The sequence below is a fragment of the Alosa alosa genome, chromosome 11 (genome assembly GCF_017589495.1).
Source record: "Alosa alosa isolate M-15738 ecotype Scorff River chromosome 11, AALO_Geno_1.1, whole genome shotgun sequence".
Classification (NCBI taxonomy): domain Eukaryota; kingdom Metazoa; phylum Chordata; class Actinopteri; order Clupeiformes; family Clupeidae; genus Alosa; species Alosa alosa.
Genome location: NC_063199.1, coordinates 25,753,039 through 25,773,902, shown reverse-complemented (window position 1 = coordinate 25,773,902; position 20,864 = coordinate 25,753,039). Strand labels below are relative to the sequence as shown.

General features: G+C 43.6%; 1 protein-coding gene across 1 annotated transcript in view; it reads right to left on the bottom strand.

Annotated features, from left to right (window-relative positions):
* Positions 1-15,617, bottom strand: part of LOC125302817 (protein bicaudal D homolog 1-like) — a 60,180-nt gene extending 44,563 nt beyond the window's left edge. Inside the window, 1 exon segment of the mRNA XM_048256136.1 lies at positions 15,046-15,617. Within this exon segment, the coding sequence (XP_048112093.1) occupies positions 15,046-15,261 (216 nt within the window). The 5' untranslated portion in view covers positions 15,262-15,617.
* Positions 15,618-20,864: the final 5,247 nt, after the last annotated feature.

Genomic DNA, 20,864 nt, shown 5'->3' with positions numbered 1-20,864 from the left:
TGTGTGAGTGTGTGTGTACAGTAGGTGTTGGTGTGTGTTTGTGAGTGTGTGTGTGTGTGTGTGTGTGTGTGTGTGTGTGTGTGTGTGTGTGTGTGTGTGTGTGTGTGTGTATGTGTATGTGTGTGTGTGTGTGTGTGCATGTATGCCAACATGTGTATGTACTATACAGATGTGAGTGTTGTGTTCAAGAGTTTGAGTTGGAGGATCTCTGAGTTTAGTCTCTCTCTCTCTCTCTCTCTGTGTGTGTGTGTGTGTGTGTGTGTGTGTGTGTGTGTGTGTGTGTGTGTGTGTGTGTGTGTGTGTGTGCATGTATGCCAACATGTGTATGTACTATACAGATGTGAGTGTTGTGTTCAAGAGTTTGAGTTGGAGGATCTCTGAGTTTAGTCTCTCTCTCTCTCTCTCTCTCTCTCTCTCTGTGTGTGTGTGTGTGTGTGTGTGTGTGTGTGTGTGTGTGTGTGTGTGTGCATAATGGAGGCAGCTGTGTTTGCATCTGTGTTTCCTGTGCTCTCCAGATTGACCACTGGGAGCATCTGTCTCTCCACACGCCGCTCATGGTTCTACAACATCACCTCTGCGGGACACCTGGCGGAACTCACACCAGAGCCCATCTGGGGCGCTGCTTCGCGAAGCTACTGTTCATGCATGCAGCTCGCAATGTAAGCAGTAGCTAAGCCAAAGCTCGATATGAAGTTAACCGCAAAGCTTGAGACAAAGTCGAGGACTTAAACATACAAAAAGCTCACTTTGGTCATTTCACATTGTTTCGAATACCACACGTTGTGGATGAGGTATGTTTGATGTTTCACAACCACACATATTATGAATATACTCATGTTTGTTTTTGGTACTTAATCAGCCTTCAGTAACTCCTCTCAAAACAGAGGAGGTGTTGGGCAGAAAATGTAGAATTGTTTTTCTCCAGTTATACGAAAAACAATAGTTTAGAACCACCCAGATGTTTTTGGAAAGAGTCACTCAGAAAGAAACCCTATCTGGCAGCCATGACAGGTCTCTTGGGGCACTTAATGACCTTTCCAAAGAGGAAGCCAATCCGTAACACAAATGTACATGACAGGGTGAGGGGACAGGAAAGCTGTGATGTGTCACTACGATACGTCTGGGTCAAGCCTGTCCAAACACATCTCCATCGTCACGGGGATGCCTATTGGACAAATGCCACACAGCACACTCACTCGTATGAAAGTGGTGAAAATTTGTTAGTTCCTTGTGTTGATTATTTAAAGGCCCACTCTGTAACTCTAGTCATTTCTTCGCCGATTTCTCACTTTTGTTGTCACATTCTCTACAGAGCTCTGGGCTTTGGGGTGTATATTTCACAACCGTCTCTTTGGTCTTTTCGCTGGCTCTGCCATGATGGAACATCTAAAAAAAAATGAAGCCATTGCTGCTTGCCGGCTATGTAAATATTCTGATGCTGAACACAGTTTGAACTGTTCTGTGTGCTCTAGCTGTGGAACATACAATCATCATGTGCGTTGGCAGATTCAACTCACAGGGCCAAAGAGCTGACACACTCTGACAGACTATAGACAGAGGACAAAACACTGCCATTCACTGCAATGCGCTGCCAGACACAGACACATACACATATAAGGACACACGTGTAACCAGCATGGTTTAGGGGGACAGCCATTTCCCTGTGTCCTGACAGTCAGAAGAGAAGGAAAATGTGGTGGAGGATGCCTACTAGGTGTGAACTGCTAAATGAGTGACTTGTCAAACTGATGTCAAACAGAGACTCCAACCAATGCACAGACCTTTCTACAGAGAGAGAGAGAACAAGGTGGCGGAAACAGATGGAAAGGCAGAAAGAAGAGACAAAGAAAGAAAGAAAGAAAGAAAGAAAGGAAGGAAAGAAGAAAGGGGAGGGAAAAGAGTTCAAATGAAAGGGACACAGGAGGATAAGAAAGAATAGAAAGAGATAAAAAGAGATAAAGAGGATTGTGATTTGACACTGATGGCTGAAGAGATACATAGAGACAGAGAGAAGCAAACCTAGCCGGAGCTATTGAGACTGAATTAGGATAGAGAGATGCTAACCCTGTGCCACCAACATTGGCAGTCCTGGCTTCAGATCAAACAGAAGGTGTCACTACAGCTAATGACTTCCACAGAGAAGACAGACTGAATACATGGGTTTTCACATGGTTTTTACTTGAGGCCATTAAGACAACATCAATAGAGCTGTATACCTGTCACTGTATAAGATACAGTGCAAATGCTGTGCAAGACGCATTGCAAATGATGTGCAAAAACATAAATTACAGGACCTAAGTAGTACCTAGCCTGCCTTTAAATGGCCTCATCTCTGGCACCATTGACAGCGCGCCCTGTCTGTGTTGAGATGTAAGAGCAGTAGTAAAGTCTGCCTTGGTCTGGGTTCCATTCCTGAATCCGCTGTTGCGAATCTGCGTCACTTTGGATACAAGCGTGTGCAAAATACCAGTCAAGTTTTAACTTTAAATCATACAAGACATTCCAGTCCACTGGCAACACATGAGGGGCTCAGGGAAATGTCCAATTAAAGGAATTATCAGTTATCATTATCAGATCAATTTACGGATGATTGGGAGTACATACGTTGAGTTGACATCAAAATCATGTCATTCGGATGTGTTTTGAGAAAGTTCAATTTTACCATTTTTAGTCAAAACTCGTTAGCCTGGAAGTGACCAGGGCAAGTCGAATACCGAGTGTGGATTAACACGCTCTGGAAATTCACAATTTCGTTTCGACATAGTCCAGTATTTCTTTCGAAATTGAAATGAAGTTGTATGGACTGGACTATGTTTTTTTTTTTTAACGGCGACGAAATTGTGAATTTCCAGAGCGTGTTACTCCACACTCGGCAATCGACTCCTACATACTTTCCCCTAAAGACGCCAGCTGCAGCAGCAGCAACATTTCCGGAAAGGTACTGGCTTGATGAAATTCATTCAGGACTCTCTATCCGACCACATAAAGACCTCGGGATACTTCGGTTTGGCTTTAGGGACCCTCTACTCACTACCACGTAGGTGTAATGTTGTTTGGAACTGTAGAAGAGGTATAAAAATAGCGTTTTGTAGCGGCGAAATGACTTGCCCTGGTCACTTCCAGGCTAACGAGTTTTGACTAAAAACAGTAAAATCAAACTTTCTCAAAACACATCCGAATGACATGATTTTGATGTCAACTCAACGTATGTACTCCCAATCATCCGTAAATTGATCTAAAGTGCATTTTACTCCGGATAATTCCTTTAACATAAAGAACCACAGAACAAAACCTTGTTCAAAAACACAGGGGTCCATCCACCTCAAGAGGCAGAGTTGTGGGGTAGAGAGGGACAGGGTGAGACATCGGGGATGTAGTCACATGTAATGACTAGGGCAGTCCATTCTCCACAGTGACCAACTGTGCCTGGACCACACACCCACAGTGCTAGCACATGCTCTCAGTCACCAGTCTCCTTAGTCACCTTCCTGCAGCCATCGCTAGTCCACTATGCTTTTGTTGCAGGTGGCCGCTGGACAGGCTGAGCAGGTTGTCAATGGCAACGGGCCACACAGAACTGTCATGTGTTCCATGACATAAAGGCCTTTGTCTTCCATCTGTCATTTCTTTGTTTTCACTTCTGACAGCCAGTGTCAGAAGTGACAGCCAGTTGGGTAGACTTTGTTTTAGGGTCTTTGTACAAACAAGTTGTGTGTGAGTATGTGGGTGTTTTTATTTATCCTGACATCAACATAAAAGTCTAAAAAATAAGACCCTACTTCATTACCTTCCAATATTTTTTTAGAGGAGCTAAAAACATTCAGATCTATAATGCATTGTGATTAAATTTATAATGCACCATATGTGATTCTCATGGGCTTTTATGTGGGGATTTAGCTCCTATGTTGAATTATAAATCAGCGTAAGTAAGGCTTACAAATCCTCACGGCAGAGACCCTCGGAGGTACGATTTGTCAGATGAGGACTAGATTAGAAACACACTGCAGACACGCAAATAAAACAAATCTTCTTTATAGCACTGTCAGGTGCCGGGTGAAACCGCAAATATAGCACAATCATCCCAGATATACAGTAGTACAAAAATAACATAACAATGATAATAAAAGTGAATAAAAATCACAATGTACCAGACATTAATTAAAAGATTAGAACCAATTAAAATAATAATAGAAACCTTTATATTAGATTTATATAAGAATTGAAAAATACAAACAGTAACACCAAAAAAAGAGGGATTTGAATACTAAATGTGTCCTCTCTCGGCCTGCACTGATGGTGATGGCTACATGAAGCTTTATCACCCCTGCTGGGAAGATTAGGGATTAGAGTGACAGAACGAGCAGGAATTCAATTTCCATTTGCTGAGAGATTTCCTGCAGGTGTTTCTGGGATATCTACAGAGAGTCACCGCTACACCAGGGTCTTCCACACAGGACAGACACGGCACTCTAATGTCTGTCATATATATATATATGACAGAAAGGTACATAAAGAGGAATACTATTACTGAAGATAATTCACCTAAAACACGGTCTCTTGTAAGTGGATTTTATCCCTACACATTCAATTCTAATCAATTCAGTTCACATAATCCCAGAAGGATTTAGCAAGAAAATGAAGTCATATTTTTACATGTCCTTTTCATAATTATTTTTGACCACTTATAATAGTGGCTACACTCTTGTCCCAAATTGGAACTTTCTAAGTAAGGTCTGGTACTCTCCTTCTCCCCTCTGATTCTAGTTCACCACTTTCTCCTTCTATGTTGGTCTGATAGATGACCACCAGCTATGAATTATAGCACTATTACCTGCTTCCATTCCTCTCTTCCTCTCTCACTCGCTCTCTCAATCTCTCTTCCTCTATCCCTCTGTCTCTCTTTCTCTCTCTCAATCTCTCTCCCTCTCTCTTTTCTCTCTTTCTCTCCCTCCATCCCTCTCTCTCTTTTTTCTCCCCCTCTCTCTTTCACACTCTCTCTCCCTCTCTCTCTCCATAGTAAATCAGGTCATAACAGGGAACTCTGGTCTGGCTCACATAAACAAAGCGAGTCATTAGCTACCCCCCCCCCCATTACAACCACCATCACCACCACCCCCATCCTCAAGGGGGCTCAGCGCACCATCCAAGCCCAGTCAGGAGCAAGGACGTGTGGGCTCAGACAGGAGGATGGGGCCCCTCAGCATGGAGGTCAGGTCAAGTGAAGATCAGTGCCATTCAGTAGCGCTCTGGATCACATCACCAGCAGGGCAGAGGAGTAGGCCAGTGATGTACATGTGTGGATTGTGCCCTTGAGCCTTAGTAGTAGGAACAAAGGGGTTACTACTATACAACGCAATTGACTGACATACTTTAATACACACACACACACACACACACACACACACAAAAGTCCATTGACACAGTAGAGGTCTAAAGAAAATGCTGCTAAATAGATCCAATTCTTTAGGTATTGATAGACGGTTCCGACACAAACTGTGTTCTGTACAACCTCTGCGTATATAAAGCACGGCCATCTGTAATATATGAGCAATGATATGTTCATAATCCAACCTGCCTACATTTATTATGCTTTCATTATGCCTAATTAAGTTTTGAAACAGAATAATGTTTTGCATTATGATATACATTCTTGATACACAATGGCGCACATTCTTGGTTTGTTAAGCTATGACACACATTAACTCCCAAAGCAGTGGGGGAGGCACAGGACATGGCCCAATCACAGTCCTGGGTTAAGTAGTGTCATGCTGTACACTTCATTTAACACGACAAGGAACCCCACTGAGTGTGTGTGTGTGTGTGTGTTTATGTGTGTGTGTGTGTGTGTGTGTGTGTGTGTGTGTGAAGATCTGTGCTTTTCAAGTCCTTAGCTCAATTTCAGATAATTAAAAATGGATGAAACTGGAGAATTGTTCTCCTGTGTGTGTGTGTGTGTGTGTGTGTGTGTGTGTGTAAATGTGACAGTGGGCTGTATTCACTGATGAACACTGATTATTATAGACCAGTGGCTATGCTGCAGTAGCTAGCAGAGGTGCAGACCAGGCCAATGCTGCAGGTAGTCCAGAGTGAGTTCCTGTAATAAGGAAGGCTGCAGTCTGGGGGAACTAAGCTTATGTGCAGAGGGATGGAAAAAGTTCAAAGGATCAAAGCAGAGATCACTCAGGCATGTGCAGAAATACACACACACACACACACACACACACACACACACACACACACACACACACACACACACACACACACACACACACACACACACACTCACATTTTTGTGAGCCATTAGTTTGTCTCTCCACATCGGTAGATCTCAGATCAATACTAAAACCTGCAGGCAATGAGATCCAATACTTTAGCTACTTCAACTGCAGAGCAAAGAGACACAGACACAGACACACAAATACATACACAGAGAGAGAGAGACAGACAGACAGACAGACAGACAGACACACACACACACACACACACACACACACACGATAACTGGCAACCATCAAAGCTACCCTGGAGCAGCCACACATACCTCAGGCCCTCTGCAGATTCCAGGATAGACAGAGAGTCCTGTGTGACTCAGCAGGTGCACTACGTACATGTCTGCACGCACACACACACACACACACACACTCCTGATTCCTGGGCCCACTGACTTAGGGAGAGAAGCAGAACAGAAGAGCACAACAATACCCTCTCTCTCTTTCTCTCTCCCTACCCCCCTCTCTCTCTCTTTCTCTCTCTCTCCCTAACCCCCTCTCTTTCTCTCTCTCTCTCTCCCTGTCTAGGAACACGTCTTTCTGTTTCTATCAGTTTGGCATTCCTTCAAGCTCTCTTTCTCTCCACCTCTTCCATTATTCCTCCCTCTCTTTTTTTGTTCATCATGTGCAGTGGCCTCTGCTGCAGTGCGTCCCCTCCTCCCCCATTTCCCTCATGTCACATCCTCGTCACCTCTTTTGGTCCTCCTGTGTCCCATCACCACTGCCTGCACTGCAGATGTGCATGTAGAAAATGTAAATAAGGCACTTATTTCTGCAAGGCATTAAGCACCCAAATGATTGATGGATGCATGAAATAGCCATTTGGTGTGGGAATCTTTCTTGTTTTTCTTTCTGATCCCCTCTTTTCTCCACTCCCCTCTTCTCCTCTTCTCTTATCCACCTGTTTTTTTTATTTTATTAGAAAGCACGCCACATTAGAAAACAAAACGCATCCTCGAGTAAAAACGGACACAGCAGTCTCAACCGGTGAGCATCAAAGACAGGAGGGAGAGAAAGAAGCCAAAACAAAGAGGCATTTACTGCTTTCTTACTCACATTTGTACGACTGCTAGACTTATGTAGCATTTAGGTTTTTACCATTCCAGTTATTTACATCACAGATATAAAAAATAGATATTAAAAACAGATAAAAAAACAGATATTAAAAACAAATCCAAAAAGGCAGTCACATCACATGTAACAGCAGTATTACAGCAGCAAGAGAAATATATTGGCAGTATTAGTCTGTGCTTTCCACACATTGGCTGAAATGGGCTAGAATGTAATACCAGTCTACGGGGCAGGTACACTCTTCCAACATCATCTATGGCAGAGAGGGGAACAATAGGAGGAGCAGAACAAAAGACTGCAGTAAAGAAACTACAGACAGAGAGAGGGGAGTGGAAGGAGAGAAGGAGAGGAGGAAAGAGAAACAAGCAAGGAGGTACAGAAGACTGAGGTGTTCACCTGCTGCACTGGCCAGAACAGCACATTTGCAGCTTCAGTTGTCATGGACACAGAGGCTGTGTCCTTAGGGCAATCATCTTTGTCCATGCTACTAATCCATGCGCACACACTTCTCTCTAGTCTTTTTGTCAACATTCCCAACGTGCAGGAGGCAGCACAGACACACAATCTCTCTCTCTCTCTCTCTCTCTCACACACACACACACACACACACACACACACACACACACACACACACACACACTAGGCGCTCTAGCCCCTCTGTCACCATTCCAAAGACACACACACATCTTCCCAGACAAAGCCAAGTCAGCAGCTCCAGGAGTAGATGAGGTCACTTCGACACACCCTGCCTCTTCTGCAAAACCTGCTTCATGACCAAGGCTGGATTCATCTAAAAGTTACTTTTGGTGTCATGTCACTTTAGCATTACAATATATACTGTATATACCTATACACACACACAGGCACACACACACACTCTCACAAACACAAACACACACAAATAATGAAATCACATCTTTGACCTTGATCTGTTAATTTTAAACAGAGGAAGAGCTCTGACTCCAGAAAAGATTACTTTTGCAGTGTACTACACATTTGTAGTTCTGACTCCAGAAAAACGTTTGCAGTGTACTACACATTTGACTTGAGGGCATAAAGCATCTCTGTTCAGTGTGTGAGTGCACAGGTCCAACCACTGGAACTGTAAAATAAGATGTGTGTGACCTGAACTTATTAACCTATTTGTCTTATGAAAATGAAAGGACAATGAACTTGTTATGCATGACATGTAGGGTTGGGCACCGAAACACGGTTCGACGGTAGTAACTGCATCGAATAACAACATGGATTTCGGTGCCTCATTTCGGTGTCACTCATGTCACTGAACTGTCAAAGAGGCTACAAAACCATCTCCGTACGTTATCGCTAATTAAACTCAGCTGACTGGTGTTAGCGCATAGCCATAGTTGCAGTTAAAATGCCTACTAGGCTAGCGCTGGGAATCTAAACACTTCAACATCGACATGTAGCCTAACATGTTCAAAACTACTGCGTGTTATGGGTTAAGACATGAAATTTCTTGAAGCATTTGGGAACACACTTAATTAACTGGAAAGTAGAGTCCCTGTTAGATTAGCTTGCTTGCAAATGCCGTTGTCCATGACCTGGCAGTTTTATGGCAAGCGGTTTTAACATACCTTATGGCAAACCGCCTACACTGGGTAAACTTGAAATAGCAGAGCTTACCATTGTGTGTGCATGCATGGCAAGCTGTTTTAACATTTAAATGTATTATTCGTAGGAGCAATGAGATACTGATAGTAAATCGAATATAACAGTTCAATTTCATGTTCAAATTTGCCTTTTCAATAAAAAAAAAAAGCAATTCATGCTTTAGACCATTTTAATTTAAAACAAAGTACCGGTTCAGGCCCCGTTTCGACACCGGCACCGTTTTAAAAGTATCGATTTAGCACCGGTATTGGATAAAACCCAAACGATACCCAACCCTAATGACATGACTCTAACCAGTCCCCTGTAGACTCATTTCAGAGAATTGCTTCTTCTATGATATGAAGGGTAATTTCCTTCATGTTAACACGCCGCACATTTAAGTGAATTCATGTGACAGGAGCTAAAGTTGGATGTGTATTCAACAGCTTGTGTGTGTAGAGTGTATGTCAGGCTGAGGTGTAAGGTTAATTTGCCTAGAAATGCTGATGTCATCACAGATGGATACTGTAAATGTTCTAAAGGACACCTTCACTTCCTTCTCCCTCTCTCTCTCTCTCTCTTTTCTCTCTCTCTCTCTCTCTCTCTCTCTCTCTCTCTCTCTCTCTCTCTCTCCTGTCCATATGAGTTTATGTCCTTCAGTGCAGTTGAATGACTTTCAGCAGGTGCTGAAAGATCCATAATTCATGCTGAAGGAGGCAGCACCAAGATGCACATTCAGCTCCGGTATCCCAGTGGACCATCTGACAGGTACTGCGTAAGAACATGTTTTATGCTCTAAATGTACGTATATAGAAAACCTATTTACAGCAGGCCTTGTTCCAGCCCTTTCTGACACACACTACTACTACTACTTTCATACCAGCATTCGGCTGGTGGCTGTGCTAATTTCCATCCATCTCTGACACATGCACGGCACGCACGCACGCTAACACACACACACACACACACACACACACACACACACACACAGTAGCCTACCAACCCGACTAGAATATAAATCAAGAAAAGCCACCAGAGGTCAAAAACATTCCAAGGAGACATTGAGCCAACTCACATGCAATATAGGCTACACTTTACAGAGAGCATCAGCTAAGGCTAACAGAGCAAGAGAATTATAGGTAGAATTAGGTAGAATACCGCTAGGACAGTGTGAGTGGGACAGAGAGTGATAGGATCAAACCAAACACGCATAAACAAAAATAAACCAGAGTGGGGGTCAGGGGGTATCCATGCTGACCACTCGCCAGAAGGCTAACATGAATCAGACTCTATTGAAATGCTCAACATCAAGGCTCCCCTTTGATCACCAGCTTGAATTCAAAACAAGCGACTGGCTGGTCCACAACTGGCTGGTCCACAGCGGCTCTGCTCGCCCACAACGCAATCTTAACCCTCCCCCCACACACACACACACAAACACACATACACTCCCTCACTTTCTCTTGGACTGACATTGTAATTCTAGTCATCCAAAAACTAAACAGTGGATACAACACTTTTCTACAAATTATATATGCTGTGTAAACCACAGATGTGGTTGGGAGGGCACTTCCTCTCTTGTCCTGAGGTTTCCCCTTCTCCTGGCTGACAACAACAGTGACAAAAACAAATAAACAGGATTTGAAATAAAAGTTAGAACACTGCCATTAAAATCCCTCACAACAATCAAGCACCGTCTCTTTCCAGGGCCAGGTGCTAAACATGTACAGTACCCAGCTGGCATGAAAGCTGCGCAGTGAGTATGAGTGATCCTCCCACCCGACTCCTTAAGAGACGTGTTAGTAAGAGATGCTTGCACCTATGGGTTTTTAGCTCCTTAAGAGACGTACGTGCTAGTAAAAGATGCTAGCACCTATGGGTTTTTAGCTCCTTAAGAGACGTACGTGCTAGTAAAAGATGCTAGCACCTATGGGTTTTTAGCTCCCTTGCTAGTGCACTTGCCGGCTGGTATGATAACTGCTCAGTAAGTATGTTGAGTGATCCAGGTTATGGGTTCGTGTCCAGGCAGGTGCAGGGCTGAATCGAGCAGCCGCTCAAACACAACGCAGTTAGATATGGATACGGCCATCTTTTCATATTCATTTTTGTCAGACTTAATCTGATCTGAACCGACCCATCTAGGGGTTTCAGATGCGATCCTCACTTGTGGTCCAGCCCCAGCCAACATTCAGCTACCATTCTGGGGCAGCCGTGGCCTACTGGTTAGCGCTTTGGACTTGTAACCGGAGGGTTGCCGGTTCGAACCCCGACCAGTAGGAATGGCTGAAGTGCCCTTGAGCAAGGCACCTAACCCCTCACTGCTCCCCCGAAGCCGTTGTTGTTGCAGGCAGCTCACTGCGCCGGGATTAGTGTGTGCTTCACCTCACTGTGTGTTCACTGTGTGCTGAGTGTGTTTCACTAATTCACGGATTGGGATAAATGCAGAGACCAAATTTCCCTCACGGGATCAAAAGAGTATATATACTTATACTTATACTTATACCTCTGAACCCACCCCAGCTCAGACTTAATCCAGATGAGTGTCCAGTTAGTTCCAGTGGACACTGCAATCTGGGACGGTCCCTACGGGGCAGTGAACCAGCTGGGCAGCTCTCAGTGTGGGCATGACAGCACTACAGCCCCTGGGTCCTTGGGGGTGGCTGCTCGTCCTACTCCACAGCTGCTCTCTGTGGCAGGCAGCCCTTATAAAGGTTTTATAAGAGTGTAGTAACCAGACAATGTGTGTCCTTTATTGTGTTGTAAACAGGGGAATGCTGCCAAGACATGACCTGAACAAACATCATGGAGCACATACTGTTGAGAGTCCTGAGTCATGGTTGAACACACACACACACACACACACACACACACACACACACACACACACACACACACATCAAGTACACACTCAGACACACAGACACCAGTGTTTCCCATACATTGACTTATTTGTGGCGGCCCACCACAATATCAACATTGGCCACCACACAATGATTTTCCAGGTTGTACTAAATTGTGCTTAAATCTGGTTAGCATCATAACCACGCTGTGCTAATTTGTTAAAAACTATTGTATTCAATTTAATTCTGCAAACCAACCACCACAAATGGAATTAAATTCTGTGTGAAACACTGGGCACAGACACACACCACACCCACACACACACACACACACACACACACACACACACACACACACACACACACAAAACATACACACCGCACAGCATCTCCACTGGCAAGATCGGTTGACTGTGGGCTGCATGGTAACAGGGAGCACTGTCAGATGAACATGAGTCTAAAAATAGCCCTGTGTGTATGCATATATCTATATATAAATATATATATATATATATATATATATATATATATATATATATATATATATATTTATATATAGATATAAGCATGCGCTGCTCAACCTGCATGTTCTCCCATCGTGACTATTTCATGACTGCTGGTATACATCACACACACACTTAGCCATGGATGAGCAAATAGCAATAAACATGACAACAGAGGTGTGGTTGAGTCCCAACCAGCATTTAGAGCTGCATGACTTAGTGTCCACTGAAGAAGACAGTCGGAGGAAGTGCGACCACACTCCACAGTTAAACCACAGTTGTCAATACAATTGCAGTTTTTCCATCAATCAATCAATCAATCAAATCTTTATTTCAGACACCAAAAGGGTCCATAGCATTAAGAAAATGTATAAATACATAGAATAAATAGGTCAAATGCATACAAATATCAGTAAAACTCAGCTCGTCAACATCAACTCTGCTACTGTAGTAATATCAATCTTGGAAAATCTGTTTCCCAACATTTTCATATAAATAGAGAAACCGGTCGTGTCAAAACTTCTGTGCTCCTGCCTGTCCTCTTCTTTGACTGTTTATGCCCAACCTCTAGCTAACAGGCCGAGACTGAGTTCAGAGCCCTTTCTACAGCTGAACTCTGCCAGTGCAAAAATATTTATGAGTGTTTGCCTCAGCTGTTTCCACACGAGGTTGCGTCCAGCAGCTGATGACAGGGCAGTGGAGCCCACACATGTCCCAAGATGACTTCTGCCTCTGGGGCCACCCTGCTGCCAGAGCTGGGCCAGGGGTGGGTCACTGCAACCTGGCGCCGGGGAGAGGAATCTCTCACACATGATCCCTCGTACCCGAGGGCCACTCATGACCACACGAACCCGCTAATCAATACGGCTCTTTCAGCCTAAGTGCAGTATCGACTGGGCCTTAAGGCAATGAAGAAGCAAGACAAGGACAATCCATCGGGGATGTAGGCCGAATAAGAGAGAAGGGAGCAGCTGTTCATGGTGAAACGGGGATAGAGAGAGAGAGAGAGAAAGAAAAGAAGACAAATGGAAACAAAAGAGAAAGAGTGAAAAGAGAGATAAACGGAGAGGGGGAGTGGTGGAAGAGAAAATGAGACAGAGGGAAGGAAATATCTTCACAATGGCTGCTGAGGAGACTCAAGCTCTGTTGACACTATCTGTATTTTAAAAACAGAGTAGCCGCACAGTCTGATCTTTTGATACATTTATTAATGACCGGCGTTTAGGCACACAGCCTTTATCAAGGCTCCAGATTTGGGTGCTCTATTTGGGTGTGCATTCCTCATTTTTCATGACATTCCCTGCATTCTCAGACACAGCGTGCGATGGCCTGGGATGTTCCATTATCACAACCAAGGGGGAACACCTACTAACTAGACAACACTGTTTACCACAGTTGAGCACTTTCACATGATAACTGCTGCTTTCTTCAGTACAACAGATTCATTGCAGAGATAATTCAATAAAAACGTATCTAGGGCATCCAGAAAAATTCATGAACTGATGCTTAGATGGCGTAATGATTAGATAGGGACTGAGAGAGAAGAATGGAAATATTAATAAACAGTGAGCATAATAGATGGTTAAAAGATGGGCAGATTTCTTTTACTCCAGTGATCTCTTAATGCTGTACGCAACACAGAAACCTTTACATTTAAAGTGAAGTTGAAAAGGACACGAGTAGCAGCATGTGGGCTTTTTTATGACCAGTGGAGAGGATTGCAGTGGCCCCACGCCTCAGCTGATGCTAAAGAGACAGGCGCAGAGGACCTGGCTTCAGCATCATCGTCCCCAACTACCTGGCTTCTGCACAGCGCAGACAGCGCTTCATCATGAAAACGCTTAATGTGACACCGGAATCAATACCGGACTCAGCTCTCTTTCTCCCTACTATACACTCTCACATGAATACAGTCACACACACACACACACACAAATTCAGAGTTTAGCTCCCAGGTTACATCTCACAGCCCCTTTATAGCTGTGTGTGTGTGTGTGTGTGTGTGTGTGTTTGTGTGTGTGTATCGAGACTTATAGACGGAGCGAAAGAGACAGAAACCGCTTGTACCAGTGTGTGTGTGTGTGTGCGTGTGTGTGAGCGTGAGTGTGAATGTGTGACAGGCATGGGGGAGTGTTTAAATTGCCTGCTTCTTTAATGATCTGTAATTTGGACGAGGATGACAACTGGCCCACTAACAGAGTGACCGAAATTGGGCTGCTGCCTCAGATTAGTGGGGCAGTGCTTCAGCAGGGCATACAGGGCAGTGCCCCAGACGCCTGCGCACCCAGACAGACAGACGTCCCCAACCAAAACCAAGCCCTGGAGTGTTGCCACAAAAGCGAGTCAGAGCGACTGTGTGGGATCAGTGCAGAGCAAACCCACACAGTGCTCCCAGAGAAGTTTACTCTCCCTTCAGTTAATAGGCAAGCAGATACACACAGATACACACACACACACACACACATAGATAGAGAGAGAGAGAGAGACTGTCACTTCATGTTTACATAATATCAGGGCCACTATATAGGCTATGACTTAGCCTATCATTATCTCTACCTAATTCAAAAAGCAAAACACATAGCCTACTGTCTTTATAAACTGAATGCAGACATCTGAGTGTATCGTCTAGACCACAATGCCATATGACAACACCAAAACACTGGTCGTGAGACGTACAGCCTACGATGATGATGCATTACCCTGGACACCATCCCATCACCAAGGGCTGTGTTCGGGCTGTCAACTTACCTCCTGCAACTGCTCCAGCTCCCTCTTCAGCGTCTCCTGCTCGGATTCCAGGTCCGCGTACTGCTGCTTCAGCGTCTGATTCTCCTCCAGCACTACCAGACCGCATTCTGCCGCTCGGATCTTCTCCCGGTTCGCCTCGGCGAGCTCCCGAGTGAGGCGTTCCACCTCGGCCCTGTACTGGTCCACCGACTCCCCGCATCCTCCTCCCGCTGCCATGGCCCAGGAGTGCCCGGGCTTTCCCCTTACCGTCCCGGTACTGGACAAACGGAGAGGCAGAGGCTACGCGGTCCTAAACCCAACCCTGTGCTCCCCCCCTCCCCTCCTCGGTGATCGTGCAGAATCAGCTATAGGGTAGGCTACTGCAGACCACCAAAAATACAGCTCCGTTTGGGGTGGTAATTTTGGCGGATTGTCAACTGGTTGCAGATGCCTCTACAATTCGTTTAGAGCATTAAACACATGCACTGCCAGTCAGACGTGTACATTTCGGTGTCACACGCCAATCATTGTCTACATACCGTTTATGTTTCTCAAGGAAGGGCACGCGCCATCTCCCCCGGTTACAGAGTGGCAAAGCGGACTGAAGTTGTGTCCAGCCCTCGGTCTGTGACGTCAGGTCGCCTCTGTAGCATCTCCACCGCCTGAGTACTGCTCAACAACAACCAGTCCGAAATTATTTACGATACAATTGGATTACTATTATATTCAACACCCAAAGCAACACTGCCCTAAAGTAGCGTAACTACCAAGCTGTTTAATAACCTAAGCTGCGGTGGTATTATCACAAAGGACTGTAAATCATTTAAAATGCCGAGGTCATTCGCTTAAATCTAGGTACAGATTTGAAAGCAGCTGGACTATGTTGAAGTTACCAAAAAGCTAAATTGGTTGTAACCTATCAAGCATCTAGGAGAGAGAGCTGAACAAGTGAACATCCCCAGTAGCTTTGCGGAGGCTAAGCTACGTTTGATAAATGACATAGGCTATATGAGAAGGATCCTTTGATTTTGCTCAAACAGATATCAGGAGTTAAAAATAATCGACAGGTTATTAAAGGTTAAGATCCGCGAGGAGAATAGTGATGCCATTCTCGGCTCAACGTTGCCACCTGTAGGTTGAATAAATAACTCACAAGCACAATCCCCTTATTCAGTGTTCAATGCAAACACAGGAATCAACCTCAAACACAAATCAGTTGTTTAACTCAAAGTAAATTAGTAAAATAAGCACATTTGAACACAGCTTCCATTGATCAAAGTTCTGTACTAAACAAAACTAATTATAATAGTAAACATATAAGTACAGTATGAGACCCACAACAAAACAGGCACATTATCAACAACAACAACAAAAACCAAAGAACAGCAGGGGACATACGATACAGCAATAGAGGGAAGGTTAGGAAGCTAAGAGGGCTGGAGAAAAATGTGGGGTTTTAGTCTAGAATTAAAGGCAAAGATGGAGCATTTTACGATCAAGAGGCAACTGGTTCCACAGATATGATGCTGATATAAGTAGGGGCCTGTCCATTAAGAACCTTAAACTGAACTCTAAAATGAACAGGGAGCCAATGCAAGGAGGCCAGGACTGGAGTAGTGCTCAAGCACACCTCCTAGTGCCAGTCAGCAGTCTTGCAGCCACGTTCTGGGGGGAAAAATATGTTTTACCAGATGTTTAATCTATGGGCCCAGAGACAAGTGTGTGTGTTTGACTTCACCTGTTATTTTTCACTTAAAAGTATCTACAGTATGAAGCTGTGTGGCCAACTACAACTTGAGCTGTCATCTGAGTGATATAACAATCTGAGCAATCTCCTGAAACTCTATACACTCAGTCCAACCACAGAGACCTTTCTCTGGGAAGCAAGTATTGCTTTGAGTGGGAGGATTTAATAGAAATCTCTTTTATTGTTGTACTGGGCAACCTAGTTGCAAGACATCTGCTCAAATACACAGATGTTTCCTGGTTACTCCAAGTCAAGACAACATAAATGCATGTAGTCTAATAGAACCATTGTCAGCATTTTCACCAGGCCAACCAGGGATTCAAGAGGTGGTTCTCATCAATCATGCTGTTGAAGTTTGCATCAGTTCTTAATTTAGCATTGACTTCGGGGTCATTTTGCATTGCCAATCACCCACTTTAAAAATATTTATCATAACCAGAGTAACCATTGTGGCCCTTCGTGAAAATGAATAGGCTACCCTTTGTATTCCGAATACAGCTCTAGAATTCCTTGCATCACATTGGGAATGAGTACCACTTGCACTAGGCTTGCGAATCCAGCCTGAATATGTCCTTTATTCCTGGGCACTTAAGCGACAAGCTAGGCTAGTGAGAGGAAAGGATTCAAAGGCAGGCCTGGGAAGCAATGAGACACACCAACAAAACACTGTACAACAACAACAGTGTTCTCCAAAGCTTCAAAGTTTATTACATGAATCAACCAGTAGATATAGCAGAATGATTGCTTTCGCATGTATAAATATCATGCCTGACATTTGGGTGTATCACCATGGAGAATATTATCCGATGAAGAGAACAATCAACAGTTGGACATACAGTATTAGACTCATACACACAAATAAAAGTAACACATTTTGTAAGTAAATCTTGCTTAGATATAGTTCCCATCCAGACAGAGCCTGTTCTCAGACACTGAATGGTACACAATGTATTATCCTGTGTACATCTTACAATAACAACAAGATCAGAAAACATGATATCTTTCTCCAAAATGTAACTAACAAACTAAGGTCTTCAATGAATGGGCCCAAGAACTCAGATACACTTTTAGGCATTCTAAAGCCACAGTAGAGGCAACAAGGAAGTGAGATCTGGTGTAATCTACATTTAGAGATGAGCCAAAATTGACAGAACTGCCATTGCCAGAACTAAAGTCTACTGCTTTTGAATAGTGGTAGTCCATCTTTATTGAATTGCAACTTCCAGTTAGCATGTAGCGTCAAAGACTTACAGAACCAGTAAGTCTTGACATTAACCCCTTGGCTAGGCCAAAGTGATGCTATTCCCCACCCTCTATCTTCCTAGCTGCGTCCTGACAATTGCCTGAGCATCTTTAGGCAATTCTAGATGAAGCACACACAAAATGCTCAAAAGTGCAGTCAGTGCCACTAGAAAGATTGAAAATATAGAGGCCCAAAACCTAAACTGAAACTCATCATCAAAAACCCTGTAGTTGGAGTTTATGTATCATGCAGCATAATCTGAATCAATATCATAAACCTCTGGCAGGAGGATCAACTGCTTTCTTCCACTGTTGCAGCTCTGCGCTAATGTCCTGGCACTGGCATGAGGTAACTCTGTCTGATGGTGTCAGAGGTTTGCTTCTCCCTATCCTAGATGCATTTCAAAAATCTTCCATGGGTTTCATATTTCACTTTTCCTGCCCTTGTTAAAATTCATCTACCTCAAAGCCCAGTCTCTGAAAAAAAAGCAAAACACTTTGCTAAGAATGCTTTTCCAAGGCTTTCTTTTTTCAGAACATACTGTAATCTGGGGATCCCCACATGCAAGAGTACACATTCTAAATTAAACAAATAACTGGAGGGATGAGTAATAGAGAAGATCATTGACTGTATATACACTACCAGTTAAAAGTTTGGAGACACTGGACCCAAAATGGCCTCTATAGGGATGACGGATTGCATCCAAACAAAAAAGGTGTCACACAACTAACGTCTAATTTTATTGCTTTTAGTTGTTTTTGACTATTACCTCAGCAAGACCCTCCCCCTAGTCAGCCTTCAACTCTGATAGATCAGTCTCCCTTCATCGAGGATCCTACTCATGTTGCTTATCCTGCTCATCTCTACCTTGGTTATAAAAATCAAATTGAGGTTGTGATAAGTGATAGAATAACGAGTCATACAAGCATAAATCCCAGGAAGAAAATGGCCCTAAATCTCACCTATATTACTTGCTCTAGATCTCTACTGGAACAAAATCAGAATACTGTATAGGCAATCTAGCAGCTCGTCAACTTGGTTCATACTTACAGTCAGTTCCAAGTCCTGAGCCAGTCTCTGATATTCAGTCAGGCCATTCTCCTGCTGTAAACTTCTCTGACTGTACATCTGTAATTATGACTTATTGTGGTTCTGATACATCATGTTTGAATAATCTGGTTGCTTTTAATAATAGGAAAAGCTTTGAATTAATTTCCAGTGAGCCACTTGTCCCTCCTCAGTGTACCCCTTCAGTTTTTAAGACCAGAAAGGGCCTAGGTCTTATTCACTGGAATATTAGAAGCCTTCTCCACCCTCAGAAACTGGATCATGTGAAATTACTGATTGCTCAAACTGATCTTGATATCCTGGTTCTCTCTGAGACTTGGCTTAAGAATACAATAAATTACTCTGAAGTTGCTTTAAATGACTTTAATATGTTTAGAATAGATATAGCTTGTAGGGGAGGAGGGTTTGCTATATATATTAGCTCTTGTTTTACTTCACATATCCTCCATGCTATTACAGTCCATAATTGCTTTGAATTCATTGCTTTGAAAGTCAACTTAGGATCAAACACTAAAAATCCTATAGTTATTATTGGGGTCTATAGACCACCCTCAGCCACTGCCAGTTCCATTGATCAGCTAGCTGATTTAATATCCACCTACTCTCTGTAGTAGGATAACGACTCTGAAGTCGTTATCCTTGGTGACTTCAATATTGACTGGTCATAAGGCCTCTCACCACCTAAAGGAAATATCCGCTGGTCTTAACTTAGCTCAACTAATTAGTGAGCCTAGACCAAACCTTTTAAATCCTTCTAAGTCATCCACCATTGACTTAATTTTCCCTAACAAACCTGATAAAATCACTGCCAGTGGTATAGTGTCAGTGATCACTGTCCTATAGCTTGTATCAGGGATACTCACCTAAAGAAAGCCCCACCTCGTATTGTAATAAAAAGGAATATGAAATATTTTAATGAACAAGCCTTCCTCAATGAGCTGTACAACAGCGATATCCACCGCACCTCTGAAATCTCTGATGTTGAGCACGCGCTGGACTTCAGAATAAAGAACAGAACCAACCCCTGGTTCTCGTCAGAGTAATCTGCTTTACTCAAGTCCAGAAATAAAGCCTGGACCCTGGCTAGGCGCACTAAAACTGCTGCCGATTTGGCCTTTTTCAGGGGCATCAGAAATAAATTCACCTCTTTGGTGAGGAAAGCGAAGTCTGACCACCATCTGAACTTGCTCTCCTGCTCTTATTCAAATCCCACATTATTTTGGAAAGCGTTTAAATCCATTACCTTACAGATACTTGTAGTGCTTTTAACAAACATTTCATCAGTGCTGGCCACATTTTTAAGGACAACATAAATGGGCCGTACAATGTTGCCACTGTTCATAACCTCCCTCACACTGTTGACCAAGCTGGTACCCCACACCCTGATGCACTGTTCACCTTTACTCTCTTCAGCAGAAATTAAGTCCTTAGGGCATTGCATGCCATTGACCCTAGGAGCACCACTGGAGCGGACAAGTTAGACCCTTTTCTTCTGAAGTTGTCTGTTCCTCTCTTAACAGAGCAACTAACCCATATTTTTAACCTTGCTATCTCGTCTGGCACGATCCCTCAAGTCTGGAAAATGGCCTATGTAACCCCTTTACACAAAGGTGGTGACAAGGATAATTTAAACTAGATGTACCGCAGAGCGGTACAAAATATGACCGCCGCCCAGTCCAGCACATTTTTTCCACAAAAAGAAATCACGCTGAAAGGCCTATATGATTCTGTCTCACTAAATTGCATTATCCACACTCAATTCTCACTGGTATCTGCTAGACA